Raw genomic sequence first — 25,106 nt, forward strand, 5'->3', positions numbered from 1 at the left:
TTAAAAAAAATCACTGTGTTTACATTAAGTATTTGTTTAAATGTAGGTATCGTATTACTCGGACTGTTTAAACTTTATTGTTAGGTTTCATGTTTAAAACATTTCGTTTAAATTTTATGTCTGTTTGAAAAGTGGTCTAATGTTTGACATTGCTTTGTAACTACTATGTAGCATTATAGGTAAATAGATGCAACAAATAAAATATCACATTTCCCTTCAATTGTAGAACTGCTCCACAGTAGTACCATGGTTGTAAATATGCAATTTGTAATCATAGACATGCATACACTTCTGTATGCTAATAATAAGTGGCTCAAATGGATGGCAAATGAAGGCGCAAAGCTCGCGCGGAGCCAAGGCATTATGTGGACGACGAGCTTTAGTATTTAGACGATATTTGATTAAGTTGCTGACACGATCTCTGAATATTATGGGCTCCGTGGAGCAGGGCTTCGGCCGTTCTAGTGGTGAAACTAGGCGATCGTCATAGTTAAATACATTATAATTAAGATATGGTGATGTGGAAAAACTCTGTGTGCTGACCGGTACACTGGGATTGAAGCGCAGAGCGGCTTGACGCATAAATGGTATCGTTTTGTTGGGATTCACATAATTCTGACGCATAAAATAATGTGTGGGCAATGAAGGTACATCGCCAGTTTGCAGGGATCGCACGTTACACATTTTGTTATAGAATTGCACTACTATTTGAAGCAGTTCCAGAGAGTCATCCTGATAGACGCCAGACACATCCTCGCTGGTCATACAATAGAATACATAAAGTCGTCGAGGAGGCTGTGGCTCTCCTGTTGTCAGCATGGGAGCCACATCGCTGTCTTTAGGTCGCTCTTCGTAGCGTAAGAGAATCAAATCGCTGTCAACTAGCTGCATTTTTTCAATGATCATGTTTTCGATCTGTAAATCGAGGAATTTTATGATTCAGATGTTGTTCAACGCTGTTTTGCTTTGCTACTCACAAAATCGAAGTTCTTGTAAAATTCTATATACTTCTGGCCAGTCTGGGGATCATCCTGCTGTATCTGACGGTATAGAAAGCTCAATACTCGTTGCTTGATGTGGCTAATGGGCAGCAGAGTGTTAACATCTAACATCGATGGATGCTCGACTGCTTGGAACGCACATTCTCGTGGCCGAGGACCGATTTCGTGTTCGTGTTTGATCAGTCGACCATCAACCAGCTCGTAAATGTAAATTGCCTGGCGCAGTCTCGACAATATTGCTATGGTGTGGCTATGCATGGAAATTCCGTGATTGTGCGACAGGCAGATGGAATCTTGAGGTAGTTGGACTTCATCGGTAACAATTCCATGCTGCAGGTCGACCACAAAGAATATGTACGAGAACATATCGAGCTTGTCGAATAGATCCGGGTACCGTTCATAATCCGATATAGGTATGTTGCAACCATTGAGAATGCACATTCCAGCAAGCAACACATATCGTCCATCCTCGTGGAAAATACTGAACTCTCGATGGAGATAATATCGAGCTGTGTCGCCATTACACAGGCGCAGCACGTATTTAGTTTCAAAAAGTTTGTCAAATGCTGTCGACCTTAGCTGATTGTTGATATTGACATTGTAAGTTTCACCGCTGCCAACGTTTGCTTCATTCAGCAGTTGTCCAAAGCGCTCCGATCCGACTCCTTTGTAGGTGTAGACTGCAAATAAAAACTGAATATAATATATATCATCTGCAAGTCAGCTTGACCCACCTATGCAGGAACGCTGATCGTGGGAGAAGGCCAGCAATTTGCTTCCGTCCGGCGTAAATTTCCGCAAGTAAACTGGCGGTATTGATATGCCAATGGTGAGACACGGAGTTATGGCCTTGTAGAACTGTCGTTCATATGACAGAGGAGCACTTTGACTTAACTTGTTGTGCCGAGTGTATCCCGACTCTCTGTTTTGTAGCATATGTACAAGATTTTGCGTTTGCATTCGCTGATCAATGGCAAGTTTCTCCAAAATCATAATACAAATGAATAACACAACAAAATGTAAATAAACAGGGAAATCGATAAGTGTCTTATCGAAAAAGTACGATGTATTAACTAGACGAAAATCGATGACTAGTGATATCGATGGCTAATGTAGTTGATGATTTGATAAATTTCTTTAAAAATTAAGTGTTCATCAACTCATGGTAAGCCGTTTGAAGCTGGAGTAAATTCATTATAAATCACAAAATATTATGCGCTTTTCTTCCAAATCAAAGACTATAATCTTCTTAATTCAACGTCAGTTATAATTATAATAGATATTAATCGATGGTTCGACAGTACTAGTTGCAATTAATTGCAGCCAACTTCACGTCATTCTTTAGAAGCGCGCATAGGTATATAGAGAATTTAAAATCTTCCGAATAATTTATTATTTTAATTAAAAAAAATTTTTTCAATGCAGAATTCTATTAAATTAGCTTGTAGTATTATTCAAAAATATAAACAACATTTCAAGCAACTCTAGCAATAAGTATAACAGTTTCTATCACACGAAGTTGTCTGCGATCAGCGACAATAATATTGATGACAGATGGCGTCTATAACGGTTCTTCCGTCCATAATTATTCGTGTATAATTTGTTTTGTTTCTATTTATTGGTGAATATATATGTAGAAAAGTGTGGTCTTCGCACATTTAATGCCAAAAGAGAAGAATCAGAAATGGTATCTTAGCGTTTTTAATTAAATGATGAGAGCACGAGCTTCTTTGCTTGCATATGTATGTATTTATGTACAAATATGTATGTTTGTATTTCAGATGGACTTTAAAATCTTGGACAGTGGCGGTATTAAACCTGTCTGTAAGTGGATGCCGAATCATGTTCAGATCAATGAATGTGAGGTACACGAGTTGGAGTTGAGTGAGGCCAACTCGAGCATCGATGATGGTGGGGAGACGCAGGAGCAAAAGTAAGAACGTTGCATACATGTATGTTTAATTAAATGAATATGTTTACTTACAAATGTGTCCCACAGGTTTGCTAAATTGATGCGCTCTTTGCCGCACTATGTACCGAATCCATTGTTGCTGCAAGCGGAGGAACTGAATTTCAGCAATGACAGCTTGTCTATCGTGGATGAAACCTTTGGTGCTTATCTGAAATCGCGACGTCTCGACTATGACAATGTCTGCTCTGTGCTGAGCACCCTGTTAAGTATCGAGGATATGTCCACTATGCAAAAATATGCTCAGTTAATGCAGACGGATGTTATGGTCACCAAAGTGAGTGCACTTTGCTACAGCTTTAAGCTCAATGATACAATGCTTAGTCCAGAGGATGTGCTGGCCCCGTCTGTGGATGAAGTTCTACTTATACCTATGCAAAGTTTATTGGATGATCCCCTACCCGAAAATCCCGTACAGGCACAGCTGCCGCACAAGAGAGAGCATTTGCCTCGAAAGCATCCGTTTAGACGGCATGTTGCTTGTGTTGAAAAAGTGACATGTCAAAGTGTCACATTCAAATTCAAGGACAAAAAGACATTTCCGGGAGACGAAGCGATGACTGATCGTTTCTGCGTTATCTTCAGGTCTCGTCGTATACCATTTCGATTCATGCATCGAGCGATTCAGCTCTTAGAGAAAAGTCCAGGCGTACGCCGCTATTTGTTTCCTACTCAGAAGCCCCAGGAAGTGCCCTATGGTTGCTCCAACTTACCAAATTTATCACTTTTCAATTCTAACATTGCGTATAACATGGAACAACTGCAGGCAGTCAAACAGATTGTTAACGGTCCCAACGCCCTAGCACCTCACATAGTTTTCGGACCACCTGGTAAGATGTCCAAAGTTGCAAAAACAAACCCTAATAATATATAATTTTTTTTGATATCGAGGCACTGGCAAAACAACAACTATTGTCGAGGCCATTCTACAGTTGCGACTTCACCAGCCACGAAGTCGTATTCTTGTCACAGCTGGTTCGAACTCGGCCTGCAACACAGTTGCTTTAAAATTATGCGAGTATTTTGCGTATAATAAACACTTGAAGGAGCTGTTAAAAGAGCGAGCCAAGGACTCGCGCTTCATTAACCAGGATGTGGATTCTCATCGTCAGTTAATACGTGTCTTCTCCCGCTCCATTTGGGCGAATGGATTGGGCTCAGTGAAGCCACTGCTGCTCAGGCATTCGAATTGTTCTAAGCGTGTCTATGAGCACTTTGGTGCAAATTTATTGCGCGAATATGGAATTATTGTTGCCACACTGTGTACTGTGGGCCGCTTAGTCACTGATAATGTGGGTAAATTTAACTATTTTACTCACATTTTTATTGACGAGGCAGGCGCCTCAACGGAGCCAGAGACCCTGATTGGTATTATGGGTGTAAAACAAGAGGAAACATGTCATGTGATTTTGTCGGGCGACCATAAGCAACTGGGCGCAGTCATTACTAACAATCGTGCAGCCGCTTTGGGATTGGGTCACTCGCTAATGGAACGATTGATGCGCACTGAATTGTATGGCGTGGACGCAAACGGCAATTATGATCGCACACTCCAGACAAGACTGCGCCGCAACTATAGATCACATCCGGAAATCGTTGGGCTCTATAACAGGCTCTATTATAATGGTGAACTAATACCTCAGGCCCCGCCAGATCAGGTCAATCTGGCAGTCAATTGGCCCATGCTACGCAATCCGCACTTTCCAATTATATTCCAAGCCACGCACGGCGTGACCCAGAAAGAAATGAATTCCACAAGTTCGTTCAATGAGCTAGAGGCTCAGGTGGTAATCTGGTATGTTAAGCTCCTACTCAACTACGGTCTCGGCAACAACGTCCGTGTCAAAGAACAGGATATTGGCGTTGTGGCGCCCTATAATGCACAGGGTAAGGTGATCAAAGAGTTATTGCATAACCAAGGCTACATGCATGTGGAAGTGGGTAGTGTGGAGAACTACCAAGGACGCGAAAAAAATATTATTATTGCCACTCTCGTACGGTCTTTTGCCAGCATAGGATTCATGCGAGATCCTCGCCGTTTAAATGTGTTGCTATCGCGAGCCAAGTCGCTAATGATTCTTATTGGAAATCCGGTGACACTGCGATATCATCCCGACATTAGCTACATAATCAACGAATGCAAGCTGCAGGGTAATTATCTGTTTAAGGAAAGAGATCATACGCAGAGGAAGAAGCATTACCATAATATAGAGGAAGAACTTCCTACTGATCATCCCGATCTATGTTATGATCAAATGCCGCAACACATTTCCGTATATTCGTCCCAGAATCAGAGCCAGCAAAGCATACAAGGTAAGTGTAGATATCCGTAATCGGCATACTGTACGCAATTTCACCAAATAATCTATCGGAACTTTAACTTTGTTTATCGGTGACAACATTGAGCGAGAGGTCCTTAGTTGTAATTCACTATTTTCACAATTACTCTAACAACATTTTTTTATGCAGATGAAAGTAGCAGCAACAGCTCCTCAAATTGCTTATGTGGCAAAAAAGTCCAATTCAAGTGAACTAAACATTAATATGGAGACTCTATTGCAACTGCACGAAGATTTGATGCCTTTTGTCTGTCGTTGTGGCTCAATTACACTTTTCAGCAAGCAAGAACTGATGCAGCTGCAGTAAGACAAATAAATTTACTTCGTTTTTAATAATATACAAATTTGTCTGCCCTTTTAATAGAGTACACTTAGAAACGATGCTTACTAGTCTTCAAGGTCCAATCTACTCTAATCTAATTTAAGCACGATTTGAAAATGAAGTGTTCAGTAATTTGTACTCATGAATGTTTAATTATCTGTTATTGTCATTTTTTTAATATTTTTTTTTTGTCCTTACCATGTATATATTTAAGACACTATTAAAGTTAATATCAATTCGACTGTTTGCGTGAATCAACGTGTTTTTCAATCAAATACGTGTATCAGAAGTAGCTTATTATAAAAGATAAAAATTGCATTCAATTGTTAAATGCTTGCTCACTCTGGTACTGCTGTGAAGAGAGAAAAATAAATTGTTTTAAATGCGAATAAATTATATAATAGTAAGTAAATTTCACACACTACTTGAAATAGAAATTAATTCAATTATTTTTTTTTATATATGTATTACACGAGAATCAAATCAATTTATTTCAAATTTTATTACAGTCAGCTCTACCATATGTATTGTGTGCTCATTATATTGTATTCAAAAAGCGTTTATAAAATTAGTTTACAAATTCAGAAAATTCCGAAATGTATGATATATAATTTTGATGTCATTTGTTTTGGTTACATATCGCTTTCACCGCTCTTTTCATTTAAATTTGTTCAGTCTTGGTTAATCAACAACTCGGTTAAAAGTGTTTAGTTTGCATACATTCGATAATAATAAATATATTTTGATCGTTTTTATTTGTTATTTGTAATTAATATTGCATTTTTTTTTGTATTTTTATTTTTTTTATTATTAAAATATATTTAAGCAGCGTACATATATGCAATAGAATATGTAAGTGCACTTGATATCTTCACAATTGTTAGTGGCTTCATTAAGTGATAGTATGTTATGACTCTACTTTTGGTTTTTCTCCTCTAATGCTCGCAATGCTAGTCTAAGTGTGTGCATGTGTCTGTGATATGTATGACAACAACAACAAAATTATTAATTGGATTAGAGAGCGACGCGTTTTACGCCGCACTCCACGCAGAATTTGGCGTGCCCAATCATGAACTTGGAGCCGCATTCGTAACAGTAATTCGACATTTTCATACTCGCAGTCATGCTAGAAGATCCGTTGGACGTGTTGCTCGAAAGTGAATGCTGTGAGGATGCAAGTGCTGTACTGGCTGCGTTGATTGTGTTGTTGTTCATGTTGTTCTGCGCATTATGTTCGTAGTTGTTATTATTGTTGTTGTTGTTGTTATTGTACGCTGTCTCCACTTGAGATTGCTGCTGATGTTGATGTTGATGTTGTTGCTGTTGGTGGTAGTTGAAATTTGAATTTTGCTGTTGCTGCTGCTGCGGCTGAGCAACTGGCAATGAAATCTCTGAACAGCTACTGGAGTAACCAGCCTGACCATCGCTAGGACCAATTCCGGCGTACAGCTGCTGGCGTTCTTTAAGGGTGCCGTAATTGGTTTGCGCTTGTGTTGAGGCATCCGACTTATTGCTCCGACTTGCTGGTTTGCCCGACGACGAGGCCAAGGCACCTCCGGCGGTGTGTGGGCGCAATTGTTTTTGGGTTCGCTGAGCATTGCTTATGTGTAGCTGCTTATCCCCAGAACGCTGTGACAGGCTGATGGGGGAGTTGCTGCTGCTTAATTCAGAAAAGGAAGAGAGTATTTTGGATGAGTATATCAGGAAGATAATGATGATTGATAGACTTCACTCACCTGCCGTAAGCAGAGTCAGAGCTAAGCTTGGAGCTTGCGCCGCGACGAGATGACTGTGAGGATGACATGGGATAACCATCGAGGCTGCTTAGCTCATCCGAATCTCCTGAGGGTGATGGCGATAAATGTGAGTTACACTTTAATACCTGCTGCACATGCTCCTGATGCTGCAACACATTGCGGCGCACAGAGTCGCCAAACTCCTCACCTATCTGCTTGAATTCGCCGAGCCTTTTCTCAATCTCATTCTTGGCATTGTTTGCCCTCACATTGGGCAATGGCAATGTCGGTGCTGGGATCGAGGATAAAACCGACCGTTTGCTATAATGAACGTGCCTGGCGTCATCTTCGATCTCAGCGTCGAGGTGATCCTCTTCGGTGTCGCTGATCTTGCTGAACTTCGCGTGCTCCGGTTCATTGCCATTCTCAATATGCAGGACATCGATGGGTGTCTGTGCATTGCCCACCATGTGACGCAGCGATTGTGGCGAGATGGGCGAATGTCCTTGGGCGTTTGCTTCCGTCTCAATGCTTATAAAGATCTCGCGCTTCTGCGAGTCATCCAAACTTTTTTGGGTATTCTCATCGAAGCTGTTCATAGACTTGTACGAACGGTTGCTGCTCTGTGACGTCTTGCTCGATGCGTTCGAATCGGATCTGTGGGCGTAACTCTCTTTAGTTGATGCTGTATAGTATTGACTGCTGGGCGACATTATAAGCTGAGAGCTGATCCCGCTAGGGGTAGCTCTTTGTGTGGCTGTTGTGGGTGTCTGTGATTGGGGTTTGGTCTGAGTCGGCGTCTGCGTCTGATTCTGAGCCTGGGTCTGGGACTGTGACTGGGACTGTGTGTGCGGAGTCGAAGTCGCTTTCTGGAACGAGCGTTGTCTGTTCGTTGTGCGATTCAGGAGAAACTCGCGACAATCCCGAAACAGTGGAAATTGCTCCTCATCATTCTCATTCTCGAATGATGAGAGAAATTCCTCGAAATCAAAGTCATCGAATGTGGGCAGTGGCGGCATATTTGGCATTGTCAGTGGCATGCTGATCGGATTCGAGAGCAACTGCTTTTGCTGCTGTTGCCAGCACTGTTCATCGAATTCCAGGGACGATCGATTCGCCTCATCATCAGCACAGCTGCCCGACGAGATATACGCCTCCTCTGGGGAGGCATCGTACAGGAATTGATTGCGTCCCAATCGCATTTTCCTCTTGAGTAGATTCCTTGCATCCCCCGAGTTACGCTGCTGATCCTGGCCCATGGTAATAGTGGACTGCGAACTGCAGCGGCTCTGAGAGAGCTGCTGATGAGGCGTGGAACTGGCATTCGATGAGCCAGTGGATGACTGTGCCTGCTGCTGCACGTGCAGATTATCACATGGATTGATCAGCAATGGATCAATATAATCACCCAATCGATTGTTTCCAAAAATACTCTCCAGCTTGATGGGCACCCCGCTGCTGCTACTGTTGTTGCCTGTGCTTGGCGTTGTCAAGTTCAACTGCGGAGTCGATGGCTTGCTGATGGGTTCCAACCGCAATGGCGTTGCATAGTTGAATGTCTGATTTTCGTTGTTCTCCTTGGTGACTGGAGTGGAGGTCGTTGTTACAGGAGTGGTTAGTGGTGGCAATTGTCCGCTGCTTGTGGTGAGGTTCTTGGCCGAATTCTGTTTGCTCAGATTATTGCTTTTATCCTTGAGCTCCTTGCTGTTTAGCTCCTTGCTAATGGCCGCCACTTCCGCCGCCTTCGCATTCAACTGCTCCAATTCGTGCTCATACTTAAGGAACACAGCGAGGGAGTCCGTCTTTGCCACATTGCGGACTGGTTGTTGCTGCTTGGGCTCGTTGCTGCTATTCTCTATGGTATCGTTGCCCACTCCGAGTGGGAGCTTGAGCTGCTGCTTGCGGTTGGAGGCACTGGTATCGCGACGCACAACGCGAGGACTATGGAAATCATTGCCGCAAGCAGCTCGAACTGGCATTTCGTCGTACTCCTCGGGCTTAAGGAAGTTGGTCGAGATGGGACCCTCGTCGGAGAGACCTCGTTGGATGGTAGGACGATAGTTGGTGGCGAATAGCGGCCGACTAGGTAGCAGTGGTGTGCGACGTGGTCCTCGCAATGATGAAGTGCGTCGAAAGTTGGAGGTGGGCGTTGTCTTGGCTGTCGTCGGTGTCGTCAAGGTCGTCTGAGGTTTGCCAAGTGAACCCGTCAGCGAGGTGGACATGCTCGTTGGTGTGACTTTGAGTGTGGCATTGGGCGTGTGTGTTGCAGTGGAGGAACCTGGCTCGTTGTCTGGTGGCGTGCCAGGTGAGCAGAGCTCCTCGAGCTGACGTTTAGCAGACAGAAAAGGATCGTATTTGCTATTGGTGAGTGGACTGATGCCGCTGTGTGAACGAAAGATAAAAACCAAACAAATATATATCTCTAGCTAAAGTATCTCAAGTAAGGCTAACACCCTCTCCTTCTCTCCCGTAGTCTGTGCGTCGCCTGGCTGTCGTCTGCAATGCGTGGCGTGTATGTGTGTAATGAGTGTGATGATGTGGGTAATTTAACAAACCTATTTAAGAGAGGGCATTCCGAGCCGGGGGATGATCGTGCTCGCCGGCTAGTGGGTGATGATGATTGAGATGTCGCCTTGATGTATATGACTGCTTCTTCGTCCTGTTCGAGGAGCACCAGGCGTCGACTTACATTCGAGCGCTGCCTAAAAGGAGACAACTTCTTCGCATCTCGTTGTTCGCGCTCGTTGTCGGTTTCGAGTTCATCCAAAGGTTCGCTTTCATCGTCAGTTAATGGCTTGGCTTTATCCATAAACTGGCCAACTTCGATGTCAACGTCGTCGTATTCACAATCATCGTAAGCACTCAACATTCCATTTTCAGCATCCAGAAAACGATCTTCTTTATAATGATCTCTTGGTACGTCTTTCGACTCAATGAGTGGCAACTGCGTAAGTGGCACATCTTTCACACTTTCCTTCCTCTCCGCCATAGGCAGAGCTCGGAGTGGTTCACAGCTGTTCATTATGGTTGGTAGATGCTCGCGTTTCTTTGGAGGGCGCACAGTTCGGATGGTGCACATCTCCATCTTTAATTGTATCTCACCACATAGGGAACTCGATTCGTTGTCGGAGCCAGCCTGCGATGATTCGCTGGCACCAGTAGAGCTTTTCTCTATGCCTGTCAGATCAAAGGAACTTATGGCCTTAGGGGCCTCCAAGGATTGTAAGTCAAGAACTGGACTCGCCCTTGTCCTAGGTCGACGGTGTGCCTGACGTACTAAAGAAGTGGTTGAACGCGTCTTGTTTCCCACATTTAACTCTTGCTCATTCATATTCATTTTAATATTACAAATCTTTGATCCAGCTGAGAAAGATGCAGCATGTGGGTTGGGTTGATTGGGTTCGATTAGCAATGATTTTATGAATCTAAAACCTGTCCTAAAAATGCCTAAGTGAAATATATTGCTGTAGGGTCGTTCCTAGACTATGACAATTTTTCGTATTAATTTTCTATAATCACTATAATTATTTCGGTAATGACAACTTCATCTCTTTGCATTGAATGTTATTTGATTGGCAGATTTAAAAAAAATTCTTTGTTGGATAATGTTATCAATTAAACTACTTGGAAGCTCTGTAAAGTACATCCTCTTTGACTCTATAAAAGAATGCGCATCAATAGAACTCTTTCCTATCTTGTTCTTTCCGTTGATGGTATCAGTTATCTACTACTTGGAATGATTCTCAATTGAAGAGAATTTTCTGCTTCGCTTTACTGGAGAGATTTAATGGACTGCAGATCCATTTAGAATTATGAAAAGTATTATGTAGCTCTCGAAAATGATTAAAAATCACTTGAAAATATGCCAACAAAATGTGGTGATGAACTGAAACTTTAAGGAAATATGTAGCGGACTGCCTAACACTAACACTATCAACTCGATCCTGTTGGAAATCGGGACAATACCTTTTCGGAGCAGTAACCCATTGAGATCCTCGAATGTGCAGATAGCTTGATCTGGAGCTATTAATTTTTCCGCAGCTTCCACCAACTTGGGCCGTGTTGTGCGACGTCGGGATTTAGCCGGTAAAAGAGGTGCCGCCTCTATGCAATCTAGTTTGGCCAACTGTAATGTGTCTGCTGTGGCTTTCCGACGCAAACGGTCCACGGCGACATCAATTTCCTGGCAAGTTTCGCGCTGTTTACGCCTCGGCTTGAAGGTGTTTGCCTCCTCCGCGGAGGCAACGCAAAGACTGACCGTATTCTGGGTTATTTGGGTCGTTGTCGACTTCGGCTTGACAGGCGCTTGACGTTGCTGGGGTGTTCCCGGACGTGGCGCTTTCATTGGTTTTTCGGTTCTTTGCGAGCTGGGGGTTGGGGGTGTGGTGTAGGGTTAGGGGGATAATGGATAATGAGTTGGGAGAACATTTTTTTGTAAGATTACAGTGTGCGCGGTACTACGAGACGGTGTCTACATGATTGCCAACGGCAGGATTAGTTGATGAGCAACAGGAACGGCAGCGAGAACGACAACCATAGCAACGCCAGATGGGCCAATAATAACATACATACGATTGGTGTTAGACTAGTCTAAAGATTGAAGATCGATCAAGATATCAAAATAGTTTGGACTCACTTATCACTTTGAACGGACGACGTCATGGCCGATAGCGACATTAGTGTTTGCTTTTGGGCAACCATTTCAGCCTCGTACTGTTGTTGTTCCTCAATAGAGCCGGAGTACTTGTCGCGATTCAACGAGCGTTTGGTTCTTAAATCAAATAAAGTGAAAAAGGCAACAATTAAACAGTGTAACATGTAGAAGCAAAAAAGTGTAGCTGTCAATCTGAAAGAATATTCTATGACACCACAAAGAAATAGAACCCTAATGTATAGCCTACTCATTGCTTACTTGAGATTGGGAGGTCGGTACTGCTTGCGAGCCTCCATGCGTTCCTTGGCCTTGTTGGTTTCTACGGTGTTGGCCGCCTTGATGTTGGCCTGAATGGCCTTCTCCTTGCACCACTCCACATGGCGATCAAAGGCCTTTGGATTGAAGCTGCGTTCGCAATGTGGGCAACGCTCCGAAGCTGTATCCTTAATGCGTTTACTAATTGAACGATCCGAGGAGCGCATCCTATCACGTGTTAGACCCGACGGAGCAGCAGCTGCTCCTGAAGACTCGGCTGCAGCGCCAGCTGCTTTCTTCAAGGAAGAACGTGCTGTTGCACGAGCCTGATCCGTGTTGGTCTTGCGGCGAGTCGACGCCGGGGATGCAGCAGCATCCTAAATACAGAATCATATCGTTAAGATTACGATACTTGGTATCTATGATCGTACTCACCGTGGGTGGCAACTGTTGTGAGCCTCCGCTTGCTATTGAAGATGACTCGCGACTAACCCCGGGAGGCGTATGTAATCCAGCCGCCTTCTCTGCGTTGGGCAGTCCAAAATTCTTCGGCAGCACATAGGTGGAGAGCGCGGTGCCCTCTCGGCGCTGGCGCGAAGAGTCAAATACTTTGCGCTTTTTCCCGCAGAACGCCACATGCTTGCGTAGGGCATTCGGATTAAAGGTGCGTTTGCAGCAGGGACACTCCGAAAGATCTCCAACTGCAGCATGCTCTGGAACGGGGATGGAGGCGCCTGTGGTAATAGGTCCCGGCGACTCTAACTCATTCACTTCGTGTATCTGATCATTGTCAACTGGATCGGACTCCATGGTGGCTATTGTTGTTTGGAAATATTATAAAAATGAATTGGATAAATTGGGTTACTTTTGCAATGTTTGGTATGGATTCAGTATAAAACTAAGCACCTAAAACTAAATATAACACGTCAGCAGAATGAATGAGCCTTCTTCGATTTCTTAAAAAATCAATGACTTGTGCCTATAAAAATATATTTAACAGACAGAAGAAGGAATCTTTGACCCAATAAAGTCGGTTAATCAGTGATCAACAGTCGAGATGTTATAGCCATGTTCGTCTGTTTGTTCGTCAATATAAAAGCCTAGATCGTAGAGACTATGAGATAGAGAGTTATAATTTGTTTTCCACAGTACTTGTTTTTTATGCACGGAGATCAACTAGTTTTTAGTTTTTTGACATCAGAATAGAATACAACATCTTGATTCCTGTGACCAGTTATTTGAGACAATCTTGTTTATTTTGGTATGATATTTTTGAAATGCAATAGTATATTGAAGTACCTGCCAAAAGAAAAGTGTACATTTGCGAAGAGAAGTATCCCATATTCATGTGGCATCTGGCCAATTGGATCAAAATGCCAAGTTGGCTTGGACTTGACAAGAAAGCCGAAAACTTTCCAATCACATCAACTGCCAGATATAAGTGAAAACCATTTTTTGAAGAGATATTCTAGGCAGAGCTTAACTTTGTCACGTCTTACTCGTTCGTAAGTAATTGATCTATAAATTCTCAGACAAAAACAATGGCTGAATTCCACAAATAATTTATGGTTATTATTTGGGCACTATTGACTTTTGCGTGTGTGTTCAGCTTATACATTGTTATTTATCACGAAACTATTTCATAGTAAACTGACAGCAGCAGCTGATGAAATGCGGTAATATCCGAATTTGGTAGCTTGTCTTTGCCAACATCTTGATGAGGTTGCGAACACAACACTGCGGTTACATTGCGTGGGAGCATCGATCAATTTAAATATCTTCGACTCCCCGACGCAAACCACTCATCATCTCAGATCGTATCTCTTGAGTTCAGTAAGGGAAAAAGACTGACACAGCATTGCAATAATTACTTAAAATTGTCAAGCTGTAAAATAAGCATAACATATATATTTAGTTGAGGTTTTAAGCAATACAGTGAATACTCAGTGACTAATGCTATTAAGTCTTGAGTAGGAAGAGAGATGTTTCGCGTCTCATTCCAATTCAAATCAATTCGAGTTTCGTACGCAGGTCTCTCAATGTGTAATCCGATGAGAAGTGGGTAAGTGACTGCTTCAATGGATACGAATGTTTACAAAGGACAGAGGAGGTAAGGTGGGTCATGTGTTTCTCATGACAGCACCAAGTTCCACTTCAACATCAACAACAGTTTCAGTTTCAGTTGCAACGATTCCATTTCAATGATGCTTGCAAAATACAGACAGCGGCATATGTGAATGTGAATATGCTCGAATGTATTTTCTTATGTACATTTGTATCTTCCAACTATTACCTCTTGAGCTTTACAAATGTAATAATTCTCCTCATGACCAGTAAATGGCAGCCCGTCATTTTTAAAACAACTGGGGGTCCATTAATATTTTGTAGAGCTTGAGCAGATTTTGTTTTCTACACTCTAGAGGAACAGAGCAAAAGTAATCAAACTGCGGAAAGTTCAAGTATTTCCATAATTACTCAAATAAATTTAATAGTTTATTATGAAAGGTATGTTGACCATTTGTAAATTACTTATAAAAGAAAAAAATAGAAATACTGATGAAAAGCTACATTGTAATACATTTATATTTGGTAAGTAAGTCTAAGTATCTGATACCCGATAGATATATTTTTTATGTTCAATTGTGAAATCAAGGCCACAATACAGAAGGTGTGAGGAATACTCAATATCCTTATACCTTATACCAAAACTAACTCCTCAAATTTAGTGTGCATGGTCAAGTATTTAATAAGTTTCTCAATTTATAGTTTTTTCGGAACATGTTTGCTCCATTCGAGAATTATCTACAAGAATATTTTCAAGTCTAATGACATCATTTATATAATTTTTGCTGATAAGCAATTGACAATAAATGCTCACCGATAACAGAATGATTTCAATTGAGAATACAAAAAAAAAACAGAAATGATTAACTATTCATTCTTAGATGAATTATCAAATTGCCTGCGAATACCGTTACTGCGATTCTCTATCTCTCTCTATTTCTCTCCACTGATTGAGTAGAAATCTTAATGATGCATAGAGAAAGCATTCGCACTATTAGCAGATAGTTAATTGGAATTAAATTTACTTGACATGCAAATGTCTATTAGTGGCATTAATAGCTGGAGTTATTAATATTGTTGTTGTGGCTGCCGTTATATCGATCTCATTGACAATAATCATAACATTCTGTGCAGTTGACCAGCGATCGCAATTAATTGCGTGGGCGCTGTTGTGGGCGTAACCGACTCACTTGACTTCGGATTGGGCGTCTGTTTTTTGTTGCCATTGTTGCTGTTGTTGCTATTGTTGTTGTTGTTGTTGCTACTGCGTCGCAGTGAGAATGTGTTGCGTACGCGCGAAAATGTGGACAGCTGTTGCGATTGTTGCTGCTGCTGCTGTTGTTGTTGCTGTTGCAATTGTTGCTGTTCCTGTTGCGCCTCACTGAGCAGAGCCGCGGAGTTGAAAGAACTTTGCTGCGGCTGCTGCTCAAACACATTGATGTTGCCGTTCTTCCCATTTTCAATTTCATGTTCATTTTCACTGCACAAACTCTGCGATTTATGTTGCTCGCCACTGAGCAGCTCGTTTAATTGTTGATATTCCTCATAGATGCCACGACTGTGTCGCTTATTGATTTTATTCAATTGCTGCTGCTGTTGTTTTTGAGGTTTCGATTTGAATATCTTCCGCCACATTTTCTTACTCATCTTGCACGGAGTTACGCGGTATTTACTTCTTAAATATTTTTTTTGCGTTGTATTTATATTTTTAAACGCAACATCTTAGATCGTTTGCGCACTAAGATCTTTAACAGCGAACAAACTTCACGCGCCGGCGATTTGTGTCCAACTAAACGGCAGCAACATCAGCTAAAGCGCAGCAACATCAGCCGCGATTCGAGCAACATTTGCGGTAGCAACATTAAGCTTCCGACGCGGCGGCGATGTGTTGTCTGTTGACAATGGCAACATGTTGCTGGCGCATATTTTGCATTTAATTAAAAATAGTTGCACTCCAGCTGCTTGTGCTTCGCTTGTCGTGGGTGTAACAACAACAACAATAACAACAACAACTGGATTTCTAACAAAGAGGGCCATTCTTTGTAAGGCAATTCCCGCCGTCTTTACGCCTGATTTATTTAAAGACGCCGCACAAATGTTGCTGAACTTTGGCTGCCTTAGATATATTTGTCTTGCTTTTAGTTGGTTTTCAATTTATTCGAGCAATCTCCCAATCTTGGCACTTGGGAATCTTTGCCATTTCTGACTTCCCCAAAGTGATCAGTATCAGAGTCAATCACAAGACTTCAAAGACCCCAACTTCCTGCACAGTTGTCCATTGATACATTGAGCAACATTCGGGTGTAGCCCACCAACACAAACACACATATGTATGTATGTACATAATTACGCCCTGTTACGGACAAAAGCTTCCAGTTGCATAAAAGTGCCAAAAAAGGTAGCCGCTAAACAACAACAGCAACAACAACTCCAGCAACATTTTGATGCTGCAGGCGCCACACATAAATAAACAGCTGGCATGGCAATGGAGTTGGAGACAATAATATATTATAGTATGTGTATCTTATATATTTGTGTGACTTTCCTGAACACAATGGGCAAATCCTCTTTGTAGGGTATTCCCGTTTCGGACTGTCTCTGTTTTCAGTTTCGTTTTCGTTTTCATTTTTAGTTATTTCTGTTTTTGGTCGTTTCTGTTTTTAATTGAAATGCGAATGCACTTTGGAGTGCCTCTTGCTGTCTCTTTCTGTATCGCTGAAGTATCTGTGTCTGCATCTGAATCTGAGTCTGTCTGGATGGGCGATCCAAACGATTTCATTTGGATGCTACTTGCAATAAATCATTTACTTCTTAGCAGTCAGCACTCAGCACTCAGCTTCCAGCAGATGGTTGACAGTTGAACTGTCGAAGACTTCAGAGGAAACGCAGATCTTATGCAAGTTGCCTTACCTCATAATCTTTGCTTCAATTGTGGCACGCGTGAGAGGTAATGAACTTTTCGGCTCACCATTCTGTGCTCTATTGAACCAACGATCATATATATGATACCATACACTCCTACATATGTGGGCGTGGAAATCGTTTGTGGTCGCAAAAGCGAATCACACTTGAGAGTTGCCATAAAACTTCATAATCTCTTCTAATTGTCACGCCTTGAGAAAGACAAAAATAAATTGTGGAAATGTTCACTCAGCTCGAGGGTTGCGAGCAGAAAGGGCGCGAGCATCGTATAAATAGTTCATATGCTTGGATGGGTGGCATTTTGGGAGCAAGGCGCACAAGATGAACTCAATTTTGATGAGCAAACGTTTCAATGTTTCTTATGCATTAGCTTAGCTTCTCCCATACACTGAGAGAATAGAGAAGTAATAATAACATATCGAAAAGCGACTGACTATCTACTACTAATTGAGTTGTTTCTTTTGTGTTCCATTTCCCTTCGTCATCGTAATGAAACTATTTCAGCGTTCGCCTTTTGCTGCTCTGTTCTTGTATGCTGCTCTATAGGTCGATTCTTTTTTTTTTTGCTATTCCCAATTCCCAATACATGCTGCGGATTGCATAATTTTCTGTTCTGTTTTCAGTTCAGTAATTTTGTTTGTTGTTTATACAAATTCGAGTTGATTTATTTGGTTGCTCTCTGTGTTTATCATTGTTGATATTGGTGATTGCATTTTAGAAAGTGTGAAATACTTTGTACTTCCCATAGCTGCCTTTCACTGAGGCGATTGGTTTGGATTGTTTAAAGTTAATTGAGGTAGGTAATTATTGATTCTCTATGGGAATGTGGAGTGCAAAGGTTATACACAATAGAAATTCAAACTTAGTGTTAAGAATTTGGTTTAAATAGAACTTTTCTTCACACATAAATTATATTTGTATGTGTATATTTGAATTTCAGTTAATTAGTTTAAATTGCTTGAACTAGTATGCAACAGTTGCTACTGCGCAAAAGTTTAGTATTTCCCTCAATAGCACGGCAACACTGTTTCATGCTTAACAGAAAGCTTTCGGCGAAGCTTTTTGCTCAAGCTGTGCAGCGCTGTTTTGCAAACTTTGTAAATACGCGACTTGTTTACATACTCTGAATTCCAACGAAACTTTAGCAATGTCATAATGTATGTAGGTTTGAACATTATTTGATTTATCTAGTAATGTGTAAATATGTAAGTAATAGTAGTAGGCAGGACTGACAGAAAGGGATCACCTGATAACAAGTTCGCACAAATGCATTAATGAATTGTCATCATTTAACAACAGTTTGGGAATAACAAAAAATCGTGAAACAGTAATAAATATATATTGTTTTTTTTATTGTTGTGCATGGCTGTCAAGTAAACTACGTTGTGAACATATTAGAAAACTGGTTGGTTGGAATTCATTCTATTTGCCAATAAAACTGGAATTTGTCTTACGAGTCAGTGTCTAGTATAGTGTGGGTATAATAACTCAGTTAAATGTAGTTCAATGTCAAGGAAGCGAAATAGATTCAAGGGAGCACAGAGCGAGCACCGACTGAACTACTGAATTTCTTGTGGGCTGGGTAAGTAACTTTAGCCAAGTTTGCCCCAGAAGTGGCACACATTTGAGAAATATATGTATATTATGAAGAAAGGCCATTACAAGACCCAAATACATAACAAAATCTGATTATTCAGTGCTACCTGTTATTGGCATACAAATAATGTATATATGAGTATATAATATATACGATATTGACGCATTGAGTTGATTGTTTGTTAAAACTGACACGCAATTTTGATGCGTGACTTGATTTGAATATTTCGTTTGATCGATTTCTGTCATACTATAGTCAAATGCCTTACAACATATTATAGACAATGAGGGTGTAATTAATTACTGCCTTCCGTTGCGAAATGAGAACATGTTCTTCGATGAGACTTTTATGTTTAATTTAATTAAGATTTATCTGTGTCAATTTTGGCAGCTTTCAATTGAAACTGACATAGTTAAATGTTGGTATCGTTGATGTGTGCTTTCGTTACTTGTTGCTTTTCTGTCATTTACTTGGCTTCCTTATATTCGTTTTTTACTTTTTTCTCAGTCTGGACTTTGTTTTTAGACTCTACACTTTTAGGAAGGTGAAAATGGGTCTATTAAGTTGGACGAAATCGGAGTGTGAAACAAATAAAACACATCATCGATATGCGAGTTGGTTTTGAAATTTCCGTCTGTATGAACACATGGATCTCAGCAAATATAAAAGATAAGGACCCCGAACTATTTGCATATGTTCATATAGGGGGTCTATTCTGCATGAAATCAATGTAGAATTTTAATATCTCCACCCAATTCCATTATATATAACATAAGTTATATTTATAAGTATAAGTTTATAGTTTCCATGTGGTCGAAAAATAATTCTGTGTAAATCTGCAGACTTTTGTAAACTGACATTATTATCGAATAACTTTTAAATCATAAATATATTTTACAGCAAAAAGCCACAAATAAATCCCACACGAATTCGAGTTTAAAATAATAATCCATCAAAGAGTGAAGGGTCTAGTGCAGTCAAACCTTGACTGTGGCTTTCTTAATTGTTTAGATTTCAACTGCGTACCACGCTTGCCCTTCCTATACAATACGTAGCGAAATAATAAAAACAAATAAAAGCAATGCTTTTGATGTCATCATAGGTGAACACATAGAAAGAAAGTTTTTAATTGACTCATCACTCTCCGCACAGCAAATTTCTCTTGATTTTAATAAGACATTTACATTATAAATATTAATATATTATGTTACTCTTCAATAATGTTGTTGAAGCAATAGAGTTGGACTCCGTGACTAATAATAAAAGTGGTGGTTATATTGGAAATAATTTTAGACATTTTACTTTAAGAGATATTTATTTAAGTAACGTCTATTAATCAATCTAATCTGTTGTCAATTATTAACCACAATTTATTCATTTCTCAACCTTTAAATATTTTCATAGAATTCGTGTTTTTATTCATTTCTAATATGTGCACATTTGTTACCTCTACAAGTTTCTCACTTCTCGGAAGTGACTTCCAGTCAAATCGATGAGCCATTATAGAAAACTTATTGTTAACGTCTTGATTATCTCGCAATTTATGAATTTAAAAATTCCATTGCATGCGTACTTGAGAGTCCGACAATTATGGAACGAATGCTGAACTTCGGTCTGCTATTTACTATTTTTGTTGTACTATTTGTTATTGTCGTTGGCTATGGGAGCAACTTACCAAAGTCAAAGTGATACATGGTTGGGAGGTCGCGCGGGGTTGTCGTCCGTGTTATGGAGGTGATGAGGGGCGTGCATGGTGGCGTGGCGATAAAAATCGGCTCCAGTTTGCGCGTCTCTGATGCTGCTGCCAAATCCATTTTCACAAGGAAACCTAAGTGGATAGTTGGCAGCCACAAAAATTTATGCAATGAACTCGCTATTTAAGTTTTTTTTTTTTTTTGTTGTTTTAACACTTTGCAATGCTTCCGCAAGAGAACCGAAAATCCGAGCGCGATTTTCAACGCGCCGCGAAAATCTTTCACTCACATGCAAACGTTTTGCTTTAATATTTATACATTAATGATTTTTGCTCCGTTTGCTAATTAATCATATTTCGTTTTCACTGCACTTTCAAAAGTTTTTAGTAATAATTTTTGCCCAATGTTGGTTTGTTTTCACAATTCTTTTTTTTTTGTTTCGGTGTGTTTTAATGCACGCAAATCTTTTGGGCCCGAAAACAAATGTTGGAAACAGATTTTGGTTTGCTGGTTCACATATGAAATTCGTATTTGGCTGGCAAGCTGAGAGCAGAGCAATGTTGTTGTTGTTGTTGCTTATGCTGTTACCAGTTTTTCACATTATCTCCAAAATCATATGGAAATTTCTACAGTCTACAGTCTACCATATAATTTAAGTCTGGCTTCGAGTTCGAGTGCTTTTGTGTGGGTGTCGCGAGTTCGTTTCTCAGGTCCACTCCTCTCTTCTTCCAATTTATTCGTTGTCGTATCTGCAAAAGGTCAGAGAGTGAGAGATTTGAATTTGAATTTTTCGAGTGAAATATGAATAATAAACTTAAGCATTACAGCTGATTTGCTGTTTTGAGGTGTGCGCTTGCTCATTAACTAATTATGAGGAATTATAATTGTTGTCTTAATTATACTTATAATAAATGCACTCCGATAGTTATCAGCTGAAACTGTGCACATGTGATTAATTTTGGATAAATATACTGCCATGTTTTTCAGATTTATAAACGAGACTTGTATGCAGGCAGCAAAAGCGAACAAAAGCTGTTCACAAGCTCATCACAGAAATGTCTGAGGAGCGACGTTGATGACAAATAAGCTTCAAAATAAACATTCACCACCAATGAGAGGCTTCGCGCATTGCGCATATTAGCTAATTTACAAAAAAGCAAATTCAGCAACAACAATAACAATAACAACAACAACAAACCGGCGAACACGCAAGAGACTATGATGAAATCGTCTAAAGTTAGATTGCGATTTTACGAGTTTTTCTTCTTGAGCTGAGCCCACGAAATGTTCAAGCGAAGAAAAAGCGAAGAGAAGAGGAAGATCAAAAACATAAGCAGAGAGAGAGATAGAGAGATTTCACAAATAACCAATTAATTACCGTTAATGTTCGCTTGATTTTCACTTCTAGTTCGAAATGTATCTATATATACATAGGGAAGCAGATCGTTGTACTATATCTTATGGCCGCCGACACGCTCGATTGTCGAACTGATACTGAGACCCATGAGCGACTCAAAGAGAATTCGTACTTGATTTCAATAGCAAACAGATGTTTGTTTTGTCTGTGCATTTCTTTCATCTCTGAGCTTTTCTGTCTGAGCAATTAAAAAAGCGCTCGTTAACTCCCACAAACCTCTTTTCTTCAACACATTTATCGTCATAATAATAAATATTACATTTTTCTGAATTCTATTTATTCTATTTGTTATTATTATTATTATTAATATTTTTGTGAAAATTATTATCATTACTATTAATATTATTATTATTTTTAGTATTACTATCATTAAATATGATAGAGCTTTTTATTTCGTGACCTACTGATCTACCTATCTGTTAAATGCTCACCTCATATTTGGAGCATTAGCTGCTAATCATCGAGTTCATGGTCTTTTTGAACTCTTTTCAGATGGACCTTTACCTACACATATTTATATCTATTATCTTTGGCTGCAGCACGTTGTCTATAGTTGAAAATTGACGGTTCTATTTAACTTGGTCATCGACAACTATTCGAACATGTGCAATTTATTTTGTGTACCTAGATAGAGCTGATATTTATGAAGCTATTGTGAATAAATAAAGTTAATGGACTTTTGCGTCGTACTTGTGAAAATGAGTTTCGCGCTTAATTTAGCAGCAATCTGTACAAATATTTCTCTTAGTATACTTTATTATTATTTGCTTGGATTCATGTACTATATGCTTGACAAAATCAACTCTTGGACAACACAAAAAGAATTTAATTGGATGCACAAAGTTCAAATAAAATGAACAAATATAAATAATTCTAAATCCAAGAAAGAGTGAACAGAATGCGAATAAGGTGTTAATAAATATCGTTCATACACAGATTCATATACCTGATCAGATTTACGTCATATTCAAAGGTAATTTTCACACTTTAACCTTTGCTTGTGTTTTATGTAAAGGTTTTTACTTTGCTGAAGTTATTTTTTAATTACATACATGTTGTTTTCATTGACTTTAAAAATTCATAAGACTATTTAATAACATTTCAAAAATTTAAAGAATATTAGAGTGACATAATTTGTTATTTTCTATAATTTGTTATTGTTGTTATATGGAACGTGAAAATCTCTCCAAACCTATGCAGAAACTTATATAATTTCATTTTCTTTAAATATTCACATACAAAAAGTAAAAATTTAACTCTTCACACTAACTTTAATGGGCAATTTATGATATTTAGATCAGAAATTTTGAAAAACCCAACTTTGTTGCATGATAAAATTCCATAAACAAAGTTGTGTTTCAGCCTCTTTGTTTCTACAAATTTGATTCGAGTCAGTGAATGAAACTATATATATTATGTATATATTGATTTCAAACTCCCACCTGCAACATTCCAAATGAGAGCTCAAGCTCATATTTGAGCACGCGCCATGAGGTAAAAAGTTAATGTCGCTTATGTCAAATGTTGCCGATAAGATTGTCCAAAATTGCGCTCTAATTTATAGCTTATTCGAGTAATTCGATTAATAACTGCTTATTTGGCAGCTATCCAAAAGTCACTGATCAGAGAGGAGCTGAGGGAACTGGTTTTGGGTTTTGGGTTCTGCCAATGCGGAGATCACTGACCAAAAGCTGATCTCAGCATTCTGTGGAAGCAGCTAACAAGAACGTGGAACACAGAAAATAATTGTCAAGAGTGGCAGCTGTCTGTCATCTCGTATAGCAAGTGCAACCACACTTTGCAGCTAACGTTGTTGCCATTGTCCAAGCAAGTGACTGGGTTTCACCTTCAAGCGGACTTTGTGGCATCGCATCACTTTCGACTTGGCACAGATAACCAAAAGAGAGAACGAGAACGATGACCAAAGTGAGATTGAGAATCAAATGCACATTGTGGACACACATGTCTGAAGGTCACGTGAGTTTGTTGCCTTTGGTGTCACTTTACCAGCTCGAGAGCGAGTCGAGTTCTCGAGTTCTCGACGTTTAAAATGCTCACATGCCACATGTGGCACTCAATGTCGCATTGGAACTGCGATAAGCTATCTTTTGACAAATGTGACCCACGTTTGTGTTTTTGGGTCTCTTTCATTTATCAGTTTCCATTCCGTAAGTCGATAAGCCATTGCATCACACAGTCATTTGTTTTTTCTACGTTTTTAAAATGCAAAGATAAAAATATAGAAGGGGAAATGACTTGAAATCACTTATAACATAATCAAGAGTGCCCTAGCAAAACAATTTATATTATTGTATATAGTCTTTATTGGATTAACTGAAGCCAATTAAAGTGTTTTATTTGTTGCCCATATTAGAAGCAATCAGCCCAACATCAATTTGTCATGATACGTTTTAATTGCAGGTAACTTGAGGCAATTCATCCGAACCACACGTTTAGTCATTGATCAATTAACTGAATAATTGCGGATGCGGTTCTAAATATCACAGCTCGCATCTCGCATTACAAACAATAACAACAAAGTGATCATAAGACCGACAAAGTACGTATCTCAGCCAGCTGCAGTTCGTGTATTCACTTATAATTGATGTAAATTATCAAAGTTTGAACTTAAACTCGACTTTCTCTGACGTCGAAAACTTTGGGTGAATTACCCATCACCCATCACCCATCACCCATGGGAGTGTGCAGTGTGTCGATTTGCAAACTATAAGATACTTTTCGACGTCGTGTATCTACAACGTTTTGAAGCGTGCTTTTGTTCTCGCCAACAAAAGCTGATGTCATTTGGCAATCACTTGAGCTTGCTTGCGAGTTTATTTGCTCATTTGCTGTTGCTGTTGCTCACAATTCTGTCTCTGTCTATGTCTCTGTCTCTGTCTATGTCACAGTTTTTGCTAGAAGTCGCAAACGTCGCGTCACGCTTGCGAAGGTTACACTGAATTTCGAAGCGAAATAAGTTTCTAAGGCGTGTTCAAGTCGCGTGTTATAAGTTATTACGATACTTGGATTTCTGATCACTGGATCGCTGGATCGCACCATCTAACTCCTTCAAATAATAACGAGACTTGTCAATAGATCGCCGCGGAGAGTCTCTCTCGAAATTTGATGTTAATTG

The 25,106-nt window shown here is 40.0% G+C and overlaps 3 protein-coding genes and 1 long non-coding RNA gene across 12 annotated transcripts; 2 read left to right on the forward strand and 2 right to left on the reverse strand.

Moving 5' to 3' along the window:
- Window positions 1-4: 4 nt before the first annotated feature.
- LOC133843471 (DET1 homolog) lies at window positions 5-2,054 on the reverse strand. Of its 2 annotated transcripts, none has more exons than XM_062277042.1 (3): window positions 1,736-2,054; window positions 978-1,681; window positions 5-915 (listed from the first exon to the last, which is right to left on the reverse strand). In XM_062277042.1, the coding sequence occupies exons 1-3, from the start codon at window positions 1,992-1,994 to the stop codon at window positions 217-219; spliced, it is 1,662 nt and encodes a 553-aa protein (XP_062133026.1). In that variant the 5' UTR covers window positions 1,995-2,054; the 3' UTR covers window positions 5-216. The 2 variants fall into 2 exon arrangements, with proteins under 2 accessions (XP_062133026.1, XP_062133027.1); XM_062277043.1 differs by having other exon boundaries at window positions 978-1,694; window positions 1,736-1,862.
- A 627-nt stretch (window positions 2,055-2,681) lies between these two features.
- On the forward strand, window positions 2,682-5,885 carry LOC133845883 (helicase MOV-10). Its single transcript, XM_062280516.1, has 6 exons — window positions 2,682-2,688; window positions 2,783-2,934; window positions 3,001-3,800; window positions 3,862-5,283; window positions 5,440-5,612; window positions 5,674-5,885. Exons 1-5 carry the CDS (start codon window positions 2,686-2,688, stop codon window positions 5,499-5,501), a joined length of 2,439 nt encoding a protein of 812 aa, XP_062136500.1. The 5' UTR covers window positions 2,682-2,685; the 3' UTR covers window positions 5,502-5,612; window positions 5,674-5,885.
- Window positions 5,886-6,380: 495 nt separating this feature from the next.
- On the reverse strand, window positions 6,381-20,782 carry LOC133845882 (homeobox protein 5). Of its 8 annotated transcripts, XM_062280513.1 has the most exons (8): window positions 15,531-16,002; window positions 12,712-13,091; window positions 12,280-12,653; window positions 12,004-12,138; window positions 11,334-11,734; window positions 9,923-10,730; window positions 7,368-8,024; window positions 6,381-7,291 (listed from the first exon to the last, which is right to left on the reverse strand). In XM_062280513.1, exons 1-8 carry the CDS (start codon window positions 15,985-15,987, stop codon window positions 6,646-6,648), a joined length of 3,858 nt encoding a protein of 1,285 aa, XP_062136497.1. In that variant the 5' UTR covers window positions 15,988-16,002; the 3' UTR covers window positions 6,381-6,645. The 8 variants fall into 8 exon arrangements, with proteins under 8 accessions (XP_062136497.1, XP_062136495.1, XP_062136493.1 ...); XM_062280511.1 differs by lacking the exons at window positions 9,923-10,730; window positions 11,334-11,734 and having other exon boundaries at window positions 6,381-7,288; window positions 7,368-7,473; window positions 7,576-9,749; XM_062280509.1 differs by lacking the exons at window positions 9,923-10,730; window positions 11,334-11,734 and having other exon boundaries at window positions 7,368-7,473; window positions 7,576-9,749.
- Window positions 18,686-22,199, forward strand: LOC133845885 (uncharacterized). The gene is made up of 2 exons (XR_009894827.1): window positions 18,686-18,844; window positions 21,541-22,199. It is a non-coding gene; the product is annotated as an uncharacterized LOC133845885 (long non-coding RNA).
- Window positions 22,200-25,106: the final 2,907 nt, after the last annotated feature.

Source organism: Drosophila sulfurigaster, chromosome 3, assembly GCF_023558435.1.
Source record: "Drosophila sulfurigaster albostrigata strain 15112-1811.04 chromosome 3, ASM2355843v2, whole genome shotgun sequence".
NCBI classification, from domain to species: domain Eukaryota; kingdom Metazoa; phylum Arthropoda; class Insecta; order Diptera; family Drosophilidae; genus Drosophila; species Drosophila sulfurigaster.